This window comes from Vanessa tameamea, chromosome 11, assembly GCF_037043105.1.
Source record: "Vanessa tameamea isolate UH-Manoa-2023 chromosome 11, ilVanTame1 primary haplotype, whole genome shotgun sequence".
NCBI classification, from domain to species: domain Eukaryota; kingdom Metazoa; phylum Arthropoda; class Insecta; order Lepidoptera; family Nymphalidae; genus Vanessa; species Vanessa tameamea.
Window position 1 is genome coordinate 242382 of NC_087319.1, and position 14938 is coordinate 257319.

General features: G+C 41.8%; 1 protein-coding gene across 1 annotated transcript; it reads right to left on the reverse strand.

The window, feature by feature from the left end:
• Window positions 1-421: 421 nt before the first annotated feature.
• LOC113400871 (tetratricopeptide repeat protein 7B) lies at window positions 422-8524 on the reverse strand. The gene is made up of 18 exons (XM_026640546.2): window positions 8252-8524; window positions 7481-7760; window positions 6574-6688; window positions 5862-6007; window positions 5673-5778; window positions 5481-5603; window positions 5148-5345; window positions 4855-4972; window positions 4476-4597; window positions 4115-4231; window positions 3694-3843; window positions 3196-3399; window positions 2796-2940; window positions 2120-2279; window positions 1883-1964; window positions 1667-1772; window positions 1368-1594; window positions 422-1235 (listed from the first exon to the last, which is right to left on the reverse strand). The coding sequence occupies exons 1-17, from the start codon at window positions 8376-8378 to the stop codon at window positions 1374-1376; spliced, it is 2520 nt and encodes an 839-aa protein (XP_026496331.2). The 5' UTR covers window positions 8379-8524; the 3' UTR covers window positions 422-1235; window positions 1368-1373.
• Between the last annotated feature and the right edge of the window lie 6414 nt (window positions 8525-14938).

Below are 14938 nucleotides of genomic sequence, written 5' to 3' on the forward strand. Positions count from 1 at the left end.
TTGAATCTTAATTTAGCTCGTACCGAACTCGAACGACGGAGAGGAACACTTTATCCCGAGATATTATTTAGAAGTCAAATACTACAGATTAGTAAGTGTTGAATGAAAGACAACCGAAAACTAAGGACTTAATGTGGGAAAACAAAACAAAAACTTAATTGTAATTCTTAGCAATGACGTTCGATGAGTAACTGGTCGCCGGCGACTCGTCTGTAATTCAGTAATTATTTTTTTACTAAGACGTTAAGTTTTAATAAGAATGATATTTAATTTAAATATAATTTATCCGTTATGCTTGACGTAACTTTAATTTTTATAACAAATTTTTCAGCGAATTTACTTTTCTAAATATAATTTTAAATATAGGGGATTTTCGCAAACACTTGCTTCGCGGTTCCCTTAAATTAACACACAAACATGAACCTTATTGTCATACAAATAAAGTGTAAATGTTTAATGTATTCAAGATAGTTAAATATTCAAAAAATCTATATACAAGAGGAATACATTGATCGTTTCAAATGACCTAATGGGTTCCAGTAACAGAATCATATTTATAAGGGAAAGTAGCATTTGGCGACGTGTTGCGGATACAAATATTGTACGCACTCGTGTTAAACCAAGCCGTAAGCCGAAGTCAAGTTATCTGGTAAATATTTTCTTTGATTTGTTCAATAGTGGTAGCTGTGCAGTGGTGGGCTTGCTTATCAAACCCCCCGCCCCACCACCAATCAGATATACAACTTGTATTCCTAAGATAATTTAAGGACACCAACAATTATGATATTTCGCTAATAAGGAAGACGTATTTAAATAATTGAATAATTTGTTTTCACGTCGACAATTTTGAAAATTTAAGGTTTATACACTATTTGGGAAATGTCCGAGCAGCTCGGCGTGAAGACGATTCATCTCGTAGCATTCGTGTCGTGTTAAGTATTAAACGTATATCTTGTTGCACCCTAAATAAACTAATATGTAACATTACATACTTTGTTAGGACACAGTGGACTTATTGCATAGTTTTTAAACCGCGATCGGTTCGAGTTGTCTTATTTAACGTTGCGAACCAAAAGTACGCGGTGCTGCGCGCTGCTAGAGCACCTGCATAGTAATTCGATCACTTCGGCAATTATAGTACATCTTATGAATACATTTCGTGCTCCCGACTCGCCACGCGCGCGGGAGACATCTGGCAGTCGAATCGCTCGCATCTAGCGGAACTGAGTATGATCCTGAAACGGAATTACGTCGGAAGCTTTTGATAAGATTTAGAGTAAAATATTACGAAAACAGAGGCGGTCCTTCGTGAACTCGATATTTGGTCGAGACCGCCAGCGGGGCGCGTGCGGCCGGCGAGCACTGACCGGCGCTCAGAGCGGCAGGTGCGCGGCGGGCGGCGCGGCGAGCGGCAGCAGCGGGTGCAGCGCCAGCGCCGCGGCGGCCGCGTCGGCGGCGGCGCCCGGCTCGCCCAGCGCCGCCAGCACCAGCGCCAGGCGCCGCCACGTGTCGGCGCGCGACGGCTGCAGCGCGCCCGCCTCGCGCAGCGTGCGCTCCGCCAGCCGCAGCCAGCCCAGCGAGTAGTACGTGGCGCCTGCGACCGAATTATTCCGTTTAGAGCGAGCGCTCGGCGGGGGGGGGGCGAGCGCGGCGCGAGGGTACCGACCGAGCTGCACGATGCTGTCGAGGTGCGTGGGGTGGATGGCGAGCGCGTTCTGGAAGCACGTGCGCGCCTCGGGCCACTCCGCGCCCGCCGCGTGCACGAGGCCGCGCTGCGACAGAAGGGCGAGTCGAGTGAGTATTCATCACGATAGCCAGCCGCCGTGTCCGGACGTCCCATGAAACACCACTCGTGTAATTCATTACATAGATATACACTGACCGTATAAAACACGAGGTGACTGAACGGCGTCAGCGACGCCGCTTCCGACACGCATCCCGCCGCCGCGTTCACTCTTCCTAGCCTAAGAGGGAGCCCAATGATTATACTCAGTGACGGGAAACACCGAGAGCCTCGTAATCTATTTTACCGTTGCACTACAAAATGTATCCGTCATCTTACTCGACACAATTTGATCAAATTTAGAATGTGAAGTTCGAACGAAAGGGCGCGCGTCACCTGAGGCAGAGGTCGGCCAGCAGCAGCCAGGCGTGCGCGCGGTGCTCGGCGAGCGGCGGGCGCGCCCGCGGCGCGGCCTGCGCCTGCGACTGCGACGACGCGCCCTCCGACAGCGCGCGCTCCACGCGGTACGCGCCCGCCGACTCCGCCCGGATGGACGCTGCGCGAGACAATTTCGGGTGTTCATAGTTTTTATTATCTCTCCGTACCGACCGACTCATTTGTGACGACTGAAAACAACTGGCCCGAGGTGAGACCCCAATGGTACTCCTAGGTTGCTTGGACAGATTTATAGTGAAACGCGCTTATTGCTATTTCTAAAAACATTTTATTGAAATGAGACTTTAATTAGAGTCGGAGGGATGAAAAGAGCATAATTTGTCTATAAGACGATCGTGATCGACTCTGTCCAAAGCTTCGCTAAAGTCTGTGTAGATTTTATCGACGGATTCGACTAGTATTTCGACAAATTCGGTCATGGCTGGCGTACCACTAATGCAATGAGCGTCCAGGTGTCCAGAAACGAAAGATTAAAAATTAGCGAATACGTCGAATGTACAATTATATAATTCTCCGTGATTTTTACAGTCTATCGATTTAGACGGAGAAGTTAATTGAGAAATTGTTTTATTATTTACGAGTTTGTGTTTAAACGTTTCCAACAATATACTCTTACCGGCGTCTCTGTTGCTGTGCGTGTCGTCGTGTTGCGAGTCCGACAGCGCGTCGAGCTCGGCGTACCCGTTCGTATGTTCCGTGTCCACCTCGCCGTCCGCGCCGTTCAAGAGCTTCAGGAGCTCCTTACCGGTAGCGAGAGCTGCCTGAAATCAACTCATCGTACACTAGAGGCCGTGCCGGCGCCCAATCGGAGGATTTTTTTTAAAAAAAAACGTTATCGAGAGATATTGTATTCAATGATATAGTCGTTGACTTTTTATTTTACTTGTACTACTTTCTTTATTAAAACAGATGCAACGAACTGGTCGCTACGCAGAAATTAAGTCTATCGTGCATCTCCCTGGAAGCCTCCGTCCCCCAGACGACCTCCGGAGGACGAGCCGGCCCCGTCACCGTACCTCGCCGCTCTCCCACACGAGCTGCAGCGCGGCCAGGCTGGCGAGCGGCCACTCGGCGCCGGGGTAGTGGTGGTGCGCCAGGCGCGCGGCCGCCAGCGCGCGGCGCCCGCGCACGCCCGCGCACGCCGCGCCCCACAGCGCCGCCGCCAGCCGCAGGCCGCCGCCGCACTCGCTGCGCGCCCGCAGGCACGCGCGCGTCGCGTCCTGCGCCGCACGCGAATTACGGATTCATTCTGAGGCAGCCGGGGCCGAGGGGGGCCGCGACCCTCGCCCTGCCGATCGGAGCAGAGACGATGACCGAATGTCGGTCGATACCGGTGAGGTTAACCTTGTGCTGGTTTGGAGAAATTACATTGCGATTCGGCAGCCGGCATGATACAGATGACATTTTTCAAAATCGTACTTTGGAAACTGCACCGAGTTCCAGCACGAGTGCGAGTGGATCGATCGGTTCATATAAATTAACGTCAATATATTGGCTGTTCTGTTTAGTTTTACCATCGCCTCGTTCAACATCCCCAGGTGAATATACTGCAGCGCCAGGTGATAGAACGCCAGGTGGTCGTTGTCGTCCAGCTCCACTGACTTCAGCAGCATCCTTAGACTGGTGTCGTTATCTGCTTCCTTCTCAATGCGAGAATTCGTTTTCTGAGAAGAGAGTAATTTTTTGATTACGTATCGTGCATCAAAAATGTGTGTGTATTTAAAATAATATAATGATATAAGTAGCAACTAAGATTCTGTGTTAATAATTAGTAAGTAAGTTTTGCATAACTCAAGTATACAAAGTGTTCCGCAAGGGTCTATTGTATGGACTTTTTTCCAATATAACCTACACCTTCAATTTTTATATTACATGCTTTCTACTAAAATTGCCTATTTATAGCAAATGTTTTTTTTTTCCGTTCAGTGGGGTCACCTGTGCTTTCGATTGTCGTCCGATTCCGCAGTAGAGATAGCAGCGCGCCAACAACACGCCGCCCCGAGCCTCCTCTATCGACAGCGCCTCCTCCGCCAACTCGATTCCCTCCTCTATCTACGCAAGACGAAAACTATCGATGTATCCACTTAACTTTCAAATATTTCTCGACAACGAACGAACCGATTAGTTTTTTTATTGAAGTCTACCGTCTACTACTAAACCATAAATAGAAACGCTCAAATAATAAAAATATTAATAAACGTCGCGGGACCCTCGGTCGAAGCGAAGTCGCTTTCGCTACATATTCAATTAGAAATCCAACGAACAGGCATCAGTATCGATTAAGGGCAGCACTCACCCAGCCGGCGCGGTAGGCCGTGCTGGCGGCCAGCAGGCGCAGCGCGGCGTCGTGCCGCAGCAGCGGCGCCGCCCGCCGGCACACGCCCAGCGCGCGCACGCTGGCGCCCCACGCCGCGCTGCCTGCGGACACGCGCGCGCTTAGCGGCCTCGTGCTCAATCTTTTCCACCATTTTAATGAGCTTTAAAGTGGGGCGGATTCTTATAGTAGGAACGAATACCCATGTGCCCCAGGAAGGATATATTGCCTTTCCTGCACGAGCCTATACAGTATTGTGTTTCTTACAAAAATGTCTACATTTATACTTGTGAAGCAATCATCGATTGCTTTTAAAGTTACTTAACGACCTCTCGATCCGCATGTCTACGGCGTCCCATACCTGGCAGCGGCGGCGCGGGGGGCGCGGGCGCGGCGCGCGCGGCCGCCGCCGTGGCCAGCGCGCGCTGCCGCCAGATGTGCGCGCAACCGAACGAGAACTTCATCGCGCGCTCCAGCGACTGCACGGGCCGGGGGGCCGGGGGGCCGGGGCGCCGGGCCAACGAAAGCACACATTACTCATTCTACTCCCGGATTTACAATTCTATGTTCGTGTATGACGGGCTACGTTGTGATGTAAATAAATAACGTTTTACGCCGTCGGGGCGCCACTACTCGCGCGTCCGAGACACGTACCTCGATGACGAGCGCCAGCTGCCCCCAGCGCACGGCGGCCAGCGCCAGCAGGTCGGCCACGGCCACGGCGTTCTGCAGCGAGTGGTCGCGCGCGGCGGAGAACTCTCCGCTCTGCGACAGCACGGCGTCGCGCACCGCCATGGCCTCGCCCACCAGCAGCAGCAGCAGCACCTCCTCGTACTCGTTTCGCGGCACGAACTGCAAACCCGCACTTGGGACTGTACTGATGTTTGGCGTGAGGAGCCGGCCACACACGTTGCAAACATAATTTCGACTTCTGCTCTCTAACAAAAAAACGATACGTTCGGAGCTCAATCCGTTCAATATAATTACCTGATTGATCCCAGCGTACTTCTTCGGCTTCCACGGTCCCTCCGAGACGTACTCCTCCCTTCTCCTCGTTAGCGTGCCCTGCAACTGCGAGGGAGCCGCCACCTTCCGGGGCGCCTGGTAAACCTACACAAAACAATAAATATACAACCGGTGCGAGTCGGAGCGCACCGCGCCCGACGAAGCTGCAGCTACCTGTCCCGTGACGCCCCTCATGAGCACCTCGGCGAGCTGCCTGGCGAGCGTGAGGCGCAAGGCCTGCGTCGACACCGACTCGACGGCCGTCAGCATTTCGCGATACCTGTAGCAGTACAGCGCGTGTGAGTGCGGGGCGCGGGGGGCGCGGGGGGCGCGGCGGGGCAGCGGGGCGGCGGGCTCTGCTACCTGTCGATGGCGGCGTGCAGGCGGCCGGCGCGGATGTGCAGCAGCGGCGCGCGCAGCAGCGCGGCCTCCAGCGTGGCGCCGGCGCAGCGCGCGCAGCGCTGCAGGTACAGCAGGCTCAGCTCCGACGACACCTCGAAGCTGCGGATCTGCGGGCGTTATTACGTCACCACTGAAATTATTCCATTTAGGAAATCAATTTTTTTACTGGACGTTCGTTCTATGCTCGAGTTCTCCGCTGTTTATCTAGTCGTTAGTTTAAGTGCATTTCCGAGCATTACAATCTGGAATATTCTCGACGTTTGTTATTATTCGTGTCGTGCCCCATCTATTGGCACGTCGAGGAACCAGCTATCAGTGTTAGAGTTATTAAACGCGAACTGATAGCGCAGATAGACAAATAGATGTCCTGATAAGAATAGCTTAAGAATGGGACACTCGCCCTTTATATATTCAAAAAGAATTATTTTAGTAGTAGTAGAGTCGATCATATATGAGTAACATTTATATATCTCTCTCAAATTTGTTAAGCACATGTATAATACCCGGTTTCTAAGGTACTCTAATAGTTAAATTATTTGTTATTTCACTACTGAAGTGAATATTTTTGATAATTACCTCTTGCACAACTTTCTTGAAACTAGACTAGTCAATATGTGCTGTATAGTGTATGTATCGAGGCTCCATAGTGGAATTATTAGATAAAATATTTTACCATCTCAGATTCCCTCTCTGCCTGTTTGTATCGACTTGTAGAGCCTGGTAACGCAGTTTGTTCTAAGCACAAGCCCTTGATGGCATACGACTCGGCTACTATACGAAGGCTTCGGCTGTAAAAGAGATTTATTGAAATCAATCGAAACTTAAATGTTAATTCAAATTTCAGTTAAAATATACATTTTTTATAAAGGTTGTATAAAAATATATCAACATTTTAACTGAAAATCAACCTCAAATAAAAGATTATAAACTATCAGTATTTTATATGTGTTATTGCAAATTTATGTTGCATTCATATCTTTTCGACAGTTAACAATCTCGTTAGTTTTATCATAACTTAACATTACACAATTTCCAGGGACACGTCATTTAAAAAATATTACATACCATTATCTAATTATGATGGCAGTGAGAGTTAATGAATCTATTAGATTGTTTTTCTAAATATACATTTATTTCCAAAGCTCTGCACTAAAAGTGTTATTTAATAAATCATCTAGCAATGACGAAATAGTAGGTTCAATCCTGACCACTTGTAGAACATACTCCTAGCCATTTTTAAGTTGTCAAAAAACTGTAATAATTGTCTATTAAAATCACTGATAGTATTGTTTTTTTTTTAAAAAAATATACTGTAGTTTTCAAATGACCAATGTATAATTAGATTCAGTTTAAAATACAATAATAAGAATTTGACATGTTATATTAATCGACGAAACATACTTCCTACTAATTTATAGCATAGCAAGTCATTAAATGATCTTGATTTATTATATTATACTACTGACAATGGGTAAAAATAAATACAATTATAGTTACAAGTATAGTACAAGTTAAAGATTTTTGTTTAATTACTAATTACTTAGCTAATAATTATATTGTGAAAAAAAATCTATACTAACACAGGCAGTTCCTTCTCCGTCAAGGTATTCAATTCTGCCAGTTTATAGTGTTTTAAGGCATCGTCATAGGCTCCACAGGCATAATTTAACTTCCCTAATAATAAATGGGAATCGAGAGCTACTCCAGCCTTCTTCCCTGCCTCATCTGTAGCCAGTGTCAGGTAGCCACGGGCCTCTGAAAGCTCTCGCTGAGCCCTTTCAACATTCTCCTTGATGGGTGCACACTCCTCAAGATAGGCTTCCAACTTTCCTTCTCCAATGAGAAAATGTGCAAGACTTTCTGAAATTGCATTCATTTTCATAATTTAAATTATGTTGCAGATATTTTCTGATAGTTTATTTGTATTAAAATGAAATGTTTCCTATTGAAATCGAGATCTTGTAAAGGATTGGTTTTGTAATAAAAAGTCTGAGACGTTAAATTAAAAAAAGACATACATATATCACTGTGGGTTGAGGATGATTCACCAGTAACAAGTGCCTATGTGAATTATGATGTGTCATTAGCAAATAAAAAATAATAACAGATTGAATAACCAGTCGTTGCTGTTTCTTTTGTATTACAAAATCGCGAATCAATGTAGGATAAACATACCTTCCAATTAATTGTAATAACAAAAAACTGGACTTTAACTCTTAGTAAATATTACAAATATAAGTTTGACAACATTCAGAACGACTGCTATAATATTTATAATTCTGAATGAATGTGTAAGTTACGCCGATTTTAATTAATATATAAGGTGATGATCAAATATAAATGCTGTTCACCATGTTGTGGTGACCTGGCCTTGAGCTGCTGAGCCAACTCCACAGCCTTCTTCCAATTAGACTCCTCCCGACTCTTTTCAATTTCAGTCTCGTAACTTCGTACTGCATTTTTACTTCTCGATGTCATTTTAACACGAGTAAGTCAGTCAATTGTCACAGCATCGATTTCGCGTGTATCACTTCACTCGGACATTGCAAAACCCTCACAAATTGCGAGAAACCACAGTAATTGAAGGCCAAATCTGACACATGATGACATCGGGTGTGAATTGGACTGGACGTTCTATTTTACGTAAAGATGTAGTGCCAAAAGAAACACTGCGAATACAAAAAAAAAAAAACACATTTTTTAAAATTAAAATAAATGTTTTATGTAAAATATTCAATTAGTATTTATATTTTTTCCAAATATTCTTAAACACTTTTGAATTTATTAGCTTATGTAAACAATAACATACTTTATAAATGCTTACTACATGGGCGGCTTCAAATAGGTGTAAAAACTGCCACTAGATGGAGCAGCCTGCAACTAGTCTTATAGTCGAACTATTTTGGAATATTTATTTAATATTGGTATTATATGATATAATGAGGATCTAATTTAGGGGAGTGTATCAGCCCTTCAGGGCTTCGGGACCTCAACAAGAGATTCTAAAATTTTAATTGCTATTTGTAGATAAAATAAAGGCAAAGGTGATATGCGAGACTTTTGACGTTCATTAATTACTGTTTAAGGCGACTTACAGATATTATTCAATTTAATTTATAAAATAATAATTAGGGCTCTCACATCCTCTGTACCCAAGATTGGAGACCCCCAAATCTCTTAGTCTGGCCCTATATAAAAACATGTCTCATTTATTTAGGTATTCAAAATACAGATTTACGCGTGGTACCTGTTTCACGGACTAAAAATTTCTACTCAGCCATGTTTTTAAGATATGGTTGTTTTAACGACAAACTGGCTTGTATGGACCGTGTTTCAAGGGATAACTACTGGTTTAACAGATATTTTTAAAGAAATAGTCTCAATCTTTATAATATCTAAAGATGAAGTCAGTGAAATATAATATAGGAAAAAGTAACCAATGAACAATAACATCCAATTAATAATTACTGAATCTAGATTTATTTGTCGCTTCAAAATAAATTACTTTATTCATTCAGTCGGCCGTCATTTTAGACATATTATTATTAAATGTAAATCTCAATTACAGATATTAACATATCCTACTACTTCTGAAAGCATTACAAAAAATATCTGAATATCTGAAAAACAATTGATAGCATTAAAATATATTAACAATGAGGCAGATGATAGGATATAGCTTATCACGGTAGTCATTGACTGATAGTTATAGTAGTTCTGATTGGGTTGCTATTTATGTACTTATATCTCACACTTAAGAAATAACGGATTTAAAACTGGTTTTTTTATTTAGCTTATTATGTATATGTATGTAATTACAAACAAACAAACAAACCTATTATTAACCACGTCAATGTAGTTCTTGTTCTGTGTAGTTTTTTCCTATTTTAAATGATTACTAAACGTACGAGTTTTTAAACATTTAAGGTTTTTAATAGTCAATTTATTATTTTTATGTAAGGTTGCTTTTACCATCGTGAAAACCTTACGGGAACAATAAAACATTATTTATTACCCCTAAAACGAATAATGATGTAAGCATTATATAATACTTAATGCATTTTAGAGGTAATAAACAATTTTTTACTCTTTTATAAATTTGAATTTTTTAAACACAAAACTAAAGAATAGAATATTTGTTGTCTTTTGTCAAAGGTTAATATTGCATTATTAAATAAAAGAAGGCATGTATGTATTTAAAATTCTTCTATGAGAACATTCGGCTATATCTAAATCGATAGCAGTGGCATAGAAGCGGAATTGGCAAAATGTCAGTGGCACCAGACCATAAGGCGCCACATATTTAACCAATGTAGGGCTTCCTACAAGAACAAACGCTAAGCCGCGTCCTATATGAGTACACCCATATAGAACGCGGCATTTTACAATCCAATTTATCAAAATGTAAAAGGACTTGCAACCCTGGGTACCGTTCACTCACTACCAACAACCGTATTTACTGTACAAAATATTTTCTAACGCTCTATTGCACATTGAAGGGTGAGTTGATTATTCATTGTACCCCATTTTTTTGGATTTCACCTGAGCTAACATTGCGGTTAGTAAAAATGTCGTGTGTAAAATTTAAGTTAGTGATCCAATGTAGAGCTGGATTAATATACCTACATTAATGTATTTTGATGTGACATCGATTGGGGCGCCTTGGGGTAAGATTTACTCAAAAGTAGAATGAGTTCTGCCATCACGACAATCGCATGTAACGCACTGTTAAGTATTATGCCTTCAGGCTCCCTCTAGGGCGCCGCTCTTCACTCCTTTGTTTGTATGTTACGTGCACCTCGTCCACCACCTCTTCTTACGAGGCTTGGAATTTATTTCACGACGCAGCTCCACATTCATGGATACAAATCACATATGGCAGAGTTTCATGCGATAAATGTAGATCTCCTCACGATGTTTTCCCTCGCCGCCTAGCGTGAGATGAATAATTTATAAAAACAAATGAACCATATGAAAATTTAGTTAGAGCACCCGCAATCGTCGATAATGATTCACGAGTTCTGACTACGAGAGAAAACTAACAGTAGGTATTATATGAATAATGGGTGAATGAAGATTTATGACAATTGTGTGTGTATTAAGTGTTTAATAAATTCATGTGACTTGTAGGAAAATTAAGTTGAAAATAAACTTCCGGCGTGACAGGCGCTGTGTTCAAAATGGTTGCATTTCTTTATTGACCGTAATTATATCCTCAAGGGCACGGAACGCTATACTAAGCACCGTATAACAATAAATTGTTCATTCCAACTTCCTGGGCGCAGGCGGTGACGCGCGGCGCTATCACCTGCCGCGCCGCCGTCGCCTGTTACTGCAAGGTCACAACCTTTGCAGGATCAACTCTCATGATTAGCAAACATTCATATCCCACAAACAAGCTGCTGCCCCTGGTCTTGCTCCCATGCACGTCGCTCAAATTTATTGACATAGTCCTATTATCATGCATGTAAAGTGTTAAGCAAGCATTGCACGGATACCTTTCTGTTATACTTATTATTATTAATACGCCTGATGGCTCCAACTACCTATTTTTTATTTGGTAGGTAAGGTTTTTCTAGTTTTATTATTTGCATAGCGTTGTATTAGTATTCGTTAGATAAAATAAATATAGTCAGTTAGTTTGCTAGAATATAACCACGGATGTATAAATATAAGACGTAAGGAAACATTTATTGTGCTCCGACGTTCGAGATATACGAAAGTTCTCCCTCGGGAGTGAGTTATGAATGTACATTTCCACATAAGTTCTTAAAGTCAAATAAAAATAAATACACGTATTACTCGAAACTCACTCCGGCCGCTCGCGTGCCTGGAGAATTTTAATAAAGACCTACCGAGTTCCTTTGTGTTACTTGCCATGGAAAACCCGTAGGCAAATGAATATCGTTAAGTATGTAATTTTCAATTTTATTGTTCCGCGAAACTATAAATGTAACAATGCTATTGCGATTCGGAGTGTTCGTTTCGTTTAATTGTAGCCGTCCCTTACTCGGGTATTGATTCAAGTTTTTGAAAAGTATAAACTGCCGCGAAGGTCATACGATTCAAAATGCTGGGCCTCAATAAATATACCGAAGCGATTTACCAAACGTAAACACAGAATATATACTAGAATATATTTTTGGATGTTTAAAAAATATATCTATCATATTAACTTTGAACGGTATGATCTGATGAACTAGAACATTAATTGGGTCGTATGTGTTACCAAATCTCACGGCTTTATCTTAAGCTTTGGAGTCTAAGCCATGCATTGACATGCCTTCAAGAAATTGCCGTTTATATATCTGATTGATACCGTGGAATTAATAAATCAAGGAAGTTTTCTGTTAACACAGTTCCGAGTGGCGGCTCAGTCGTTAGTGTAGTCGTTAGTCTAGCAGGTCTCCGCCCGCTAAGAAAACAGCACAAGCCAACGTTTCCCGCAATCGACATAAATTGTGCGGCACTAACTTTATTTTCCGAGGCGGGAGAAATAAACCGATAGAAATAAAAGAAATGAACGTTTTCCTAGCGATTCGAGCGCGTTTAATTTTATGGCCGCTCTTCAATAACGTCAATTCGTCTGATGGAGCGCTCTCGAGTGCCTTCGATGATGCTTACGTTATTTCTATTTATGACAATTTTCATCCAACTCACGTTCGGCGTATTCGTAAAACGTTTAACAAAAGAATATCATCAATTTTAATATTCGATGGTGAAGATATAAATCAGCAACGGCCGTATATTTTTAGGATTCCATGAGTAAATATTTAAAAAAGTAAATATGTTGCACGAGAACATTCGAAACAGAAACTCGACAAACACGATAATGTTACATGATATATCTGTCATTGTCATTTGTCTTTATGTCGTATGCCGTATGAAATAACTTTAATGCAAAATATGAATACCGACATATACATATATTTTTGTGTTCTAGCTAAATTATTCTTATTATTCAATATATACGGAATATTAAGATATTTTAAGAATATGATATTATTTTATATTTATTTAGTTTCAATAATCGGTGATAGTTTTATGTTAAATTAAATATATCATAAGAGAACATCTGCATGGATGCGGCAAACAGCAGTACTGCGGCACTGCGTATTCACAGCCTAATAAGATTATTGCGAGTTGTCACGAGCCGCTGAATAAATGCGACGTATACTGTCATTATACTTATTACATAGTCTGCGATTGTGACTTTTATTTCATTATAAACGACGGTGATATAGACGACGGATTTGACGGTGGCTAGATTACAAGGCCCGATTAGTAGACCCGACTATCCGGCCAGCGAGTTAACGAAGCACTTAGAGCATGTTTGTGACTTATCAAAATACTGAAGGCTCCTGAAAATCAATGCACACTAAGTGCAAAACACCATAATAAATTTAATGTGCCTGATAAAACTGTCAAATGAAATTACCAATTCGTTTCTTAACGGATAACTGATTTTAATTTTCTTTTACTCAGACTAATACAAATTTTACTAATACTGAAATGAAGTGTCAAATGGGGACGGTATTTACCTGGCTGAAAATTATGTAGGTAGGTACTTTAAATAACTGACTATATTTTAGACATTTCGTAATGTAGAATTCGAAAAAACATTTAAATATTTTGATTCCTTTTTTTGTATTTAACATTTATTCAATTAAAAAAAAAGCATACGAACGGATGTCACCATTGTGTCATTTGCCTGTCTGCCTTGCTGCTATAATAATTTAAAAAAAAGAACTCGGTACACATTTCCAATATACCAATAGTTTCAAGTCTTATTGTTAATATAGTAATGTAACCTCAAAAAGATACGCGTTTTCAGTTCGACACGTTTGGTTAATCATCTAAATAAATGTGAAGCAATTTATTTATCATGACCGAAGATGATTGACACCTTGGATTGCATTAACTTAAGGATTGAGTGGCGCAGCGCCCCCTTAGAATCAAACTACCGCAAAATCGATTCTTAGAGCCCTTGTTAATTAGGAAAGGAGAGACTCCCGTATTTCACATCTCTATGTATGCTGTACGTCGATAGACGGAGCATTCCCTGGGACATATTACTGCATATTATGTACATTATTTTACATAAAAAAATTATGATACTAAAAAGGCCAGACTAAAAAGGCGTGTCTCTACAAATTCAATAAGAAACATTGATTGAACTTTAAAGGAATTATATTATAGGTTAACTAAGATGTTATTTCCCTCGTGCCTTTGTACACTGGCTCACTCACTCTTCAAACCGGAACACAACAATACTGACTGTTGTTGTTTCGTAGTAGAACATACGATGTGTGGCCCGTACCAACCCAGACGGGCTTGCACTAAGCCCTACCACCAAATAATGTAGTAGAGTAGAGTATCAAAACAATTGTCATGTATGAAAGTATTAATATATATTTATAATTGAAATGACGTGTTACCAAGTACAATGGTAAGCATGTAATCCGTCGCAGCTAAGACTGGGCGCAATGTATCGGTGAAGCGCAATCCGATAGCGATCAATGAGGAAGCCCGGCGGTGCATGAATCGCATATGCCATGCGTGCAGGCGATGAATGACGCACTCGGTCAATGTCGGGTCACGGCACGCCCCACCCCGCCTCACTCGCCCCTCGCCCTCCCTGTACAGCCAAATTGGTTTACTTCGGCCCACGTACCCGCTTTTCAATTTGTTACCTGCAAATTGATATCGGAAGGTTAATATCTGGTGAATTTATATTTACGAAGGTGCCGAGGTATTTAATGGCTGACATTTAATTAGCACGGACTAAGACGCAGAAGGTGTTTAACGGGATTACATTGTAGATTATTTATTAAATTAAATTGATTATTAATTTGACGATTCCATGAAGCTTTTATTTTATTTTAAGACATTTTAACTGCAGGACCAACCTCTAGTTCAAATGTCTTAAAATATTGTGAAACAATTACATAATTAAGTTTTATATTGTTTATGCGTCGTTCGGACCGAAACTGATAAATTGATTCCAATGTTTGTTAGCCGAGATGGCCCAGTGGTTA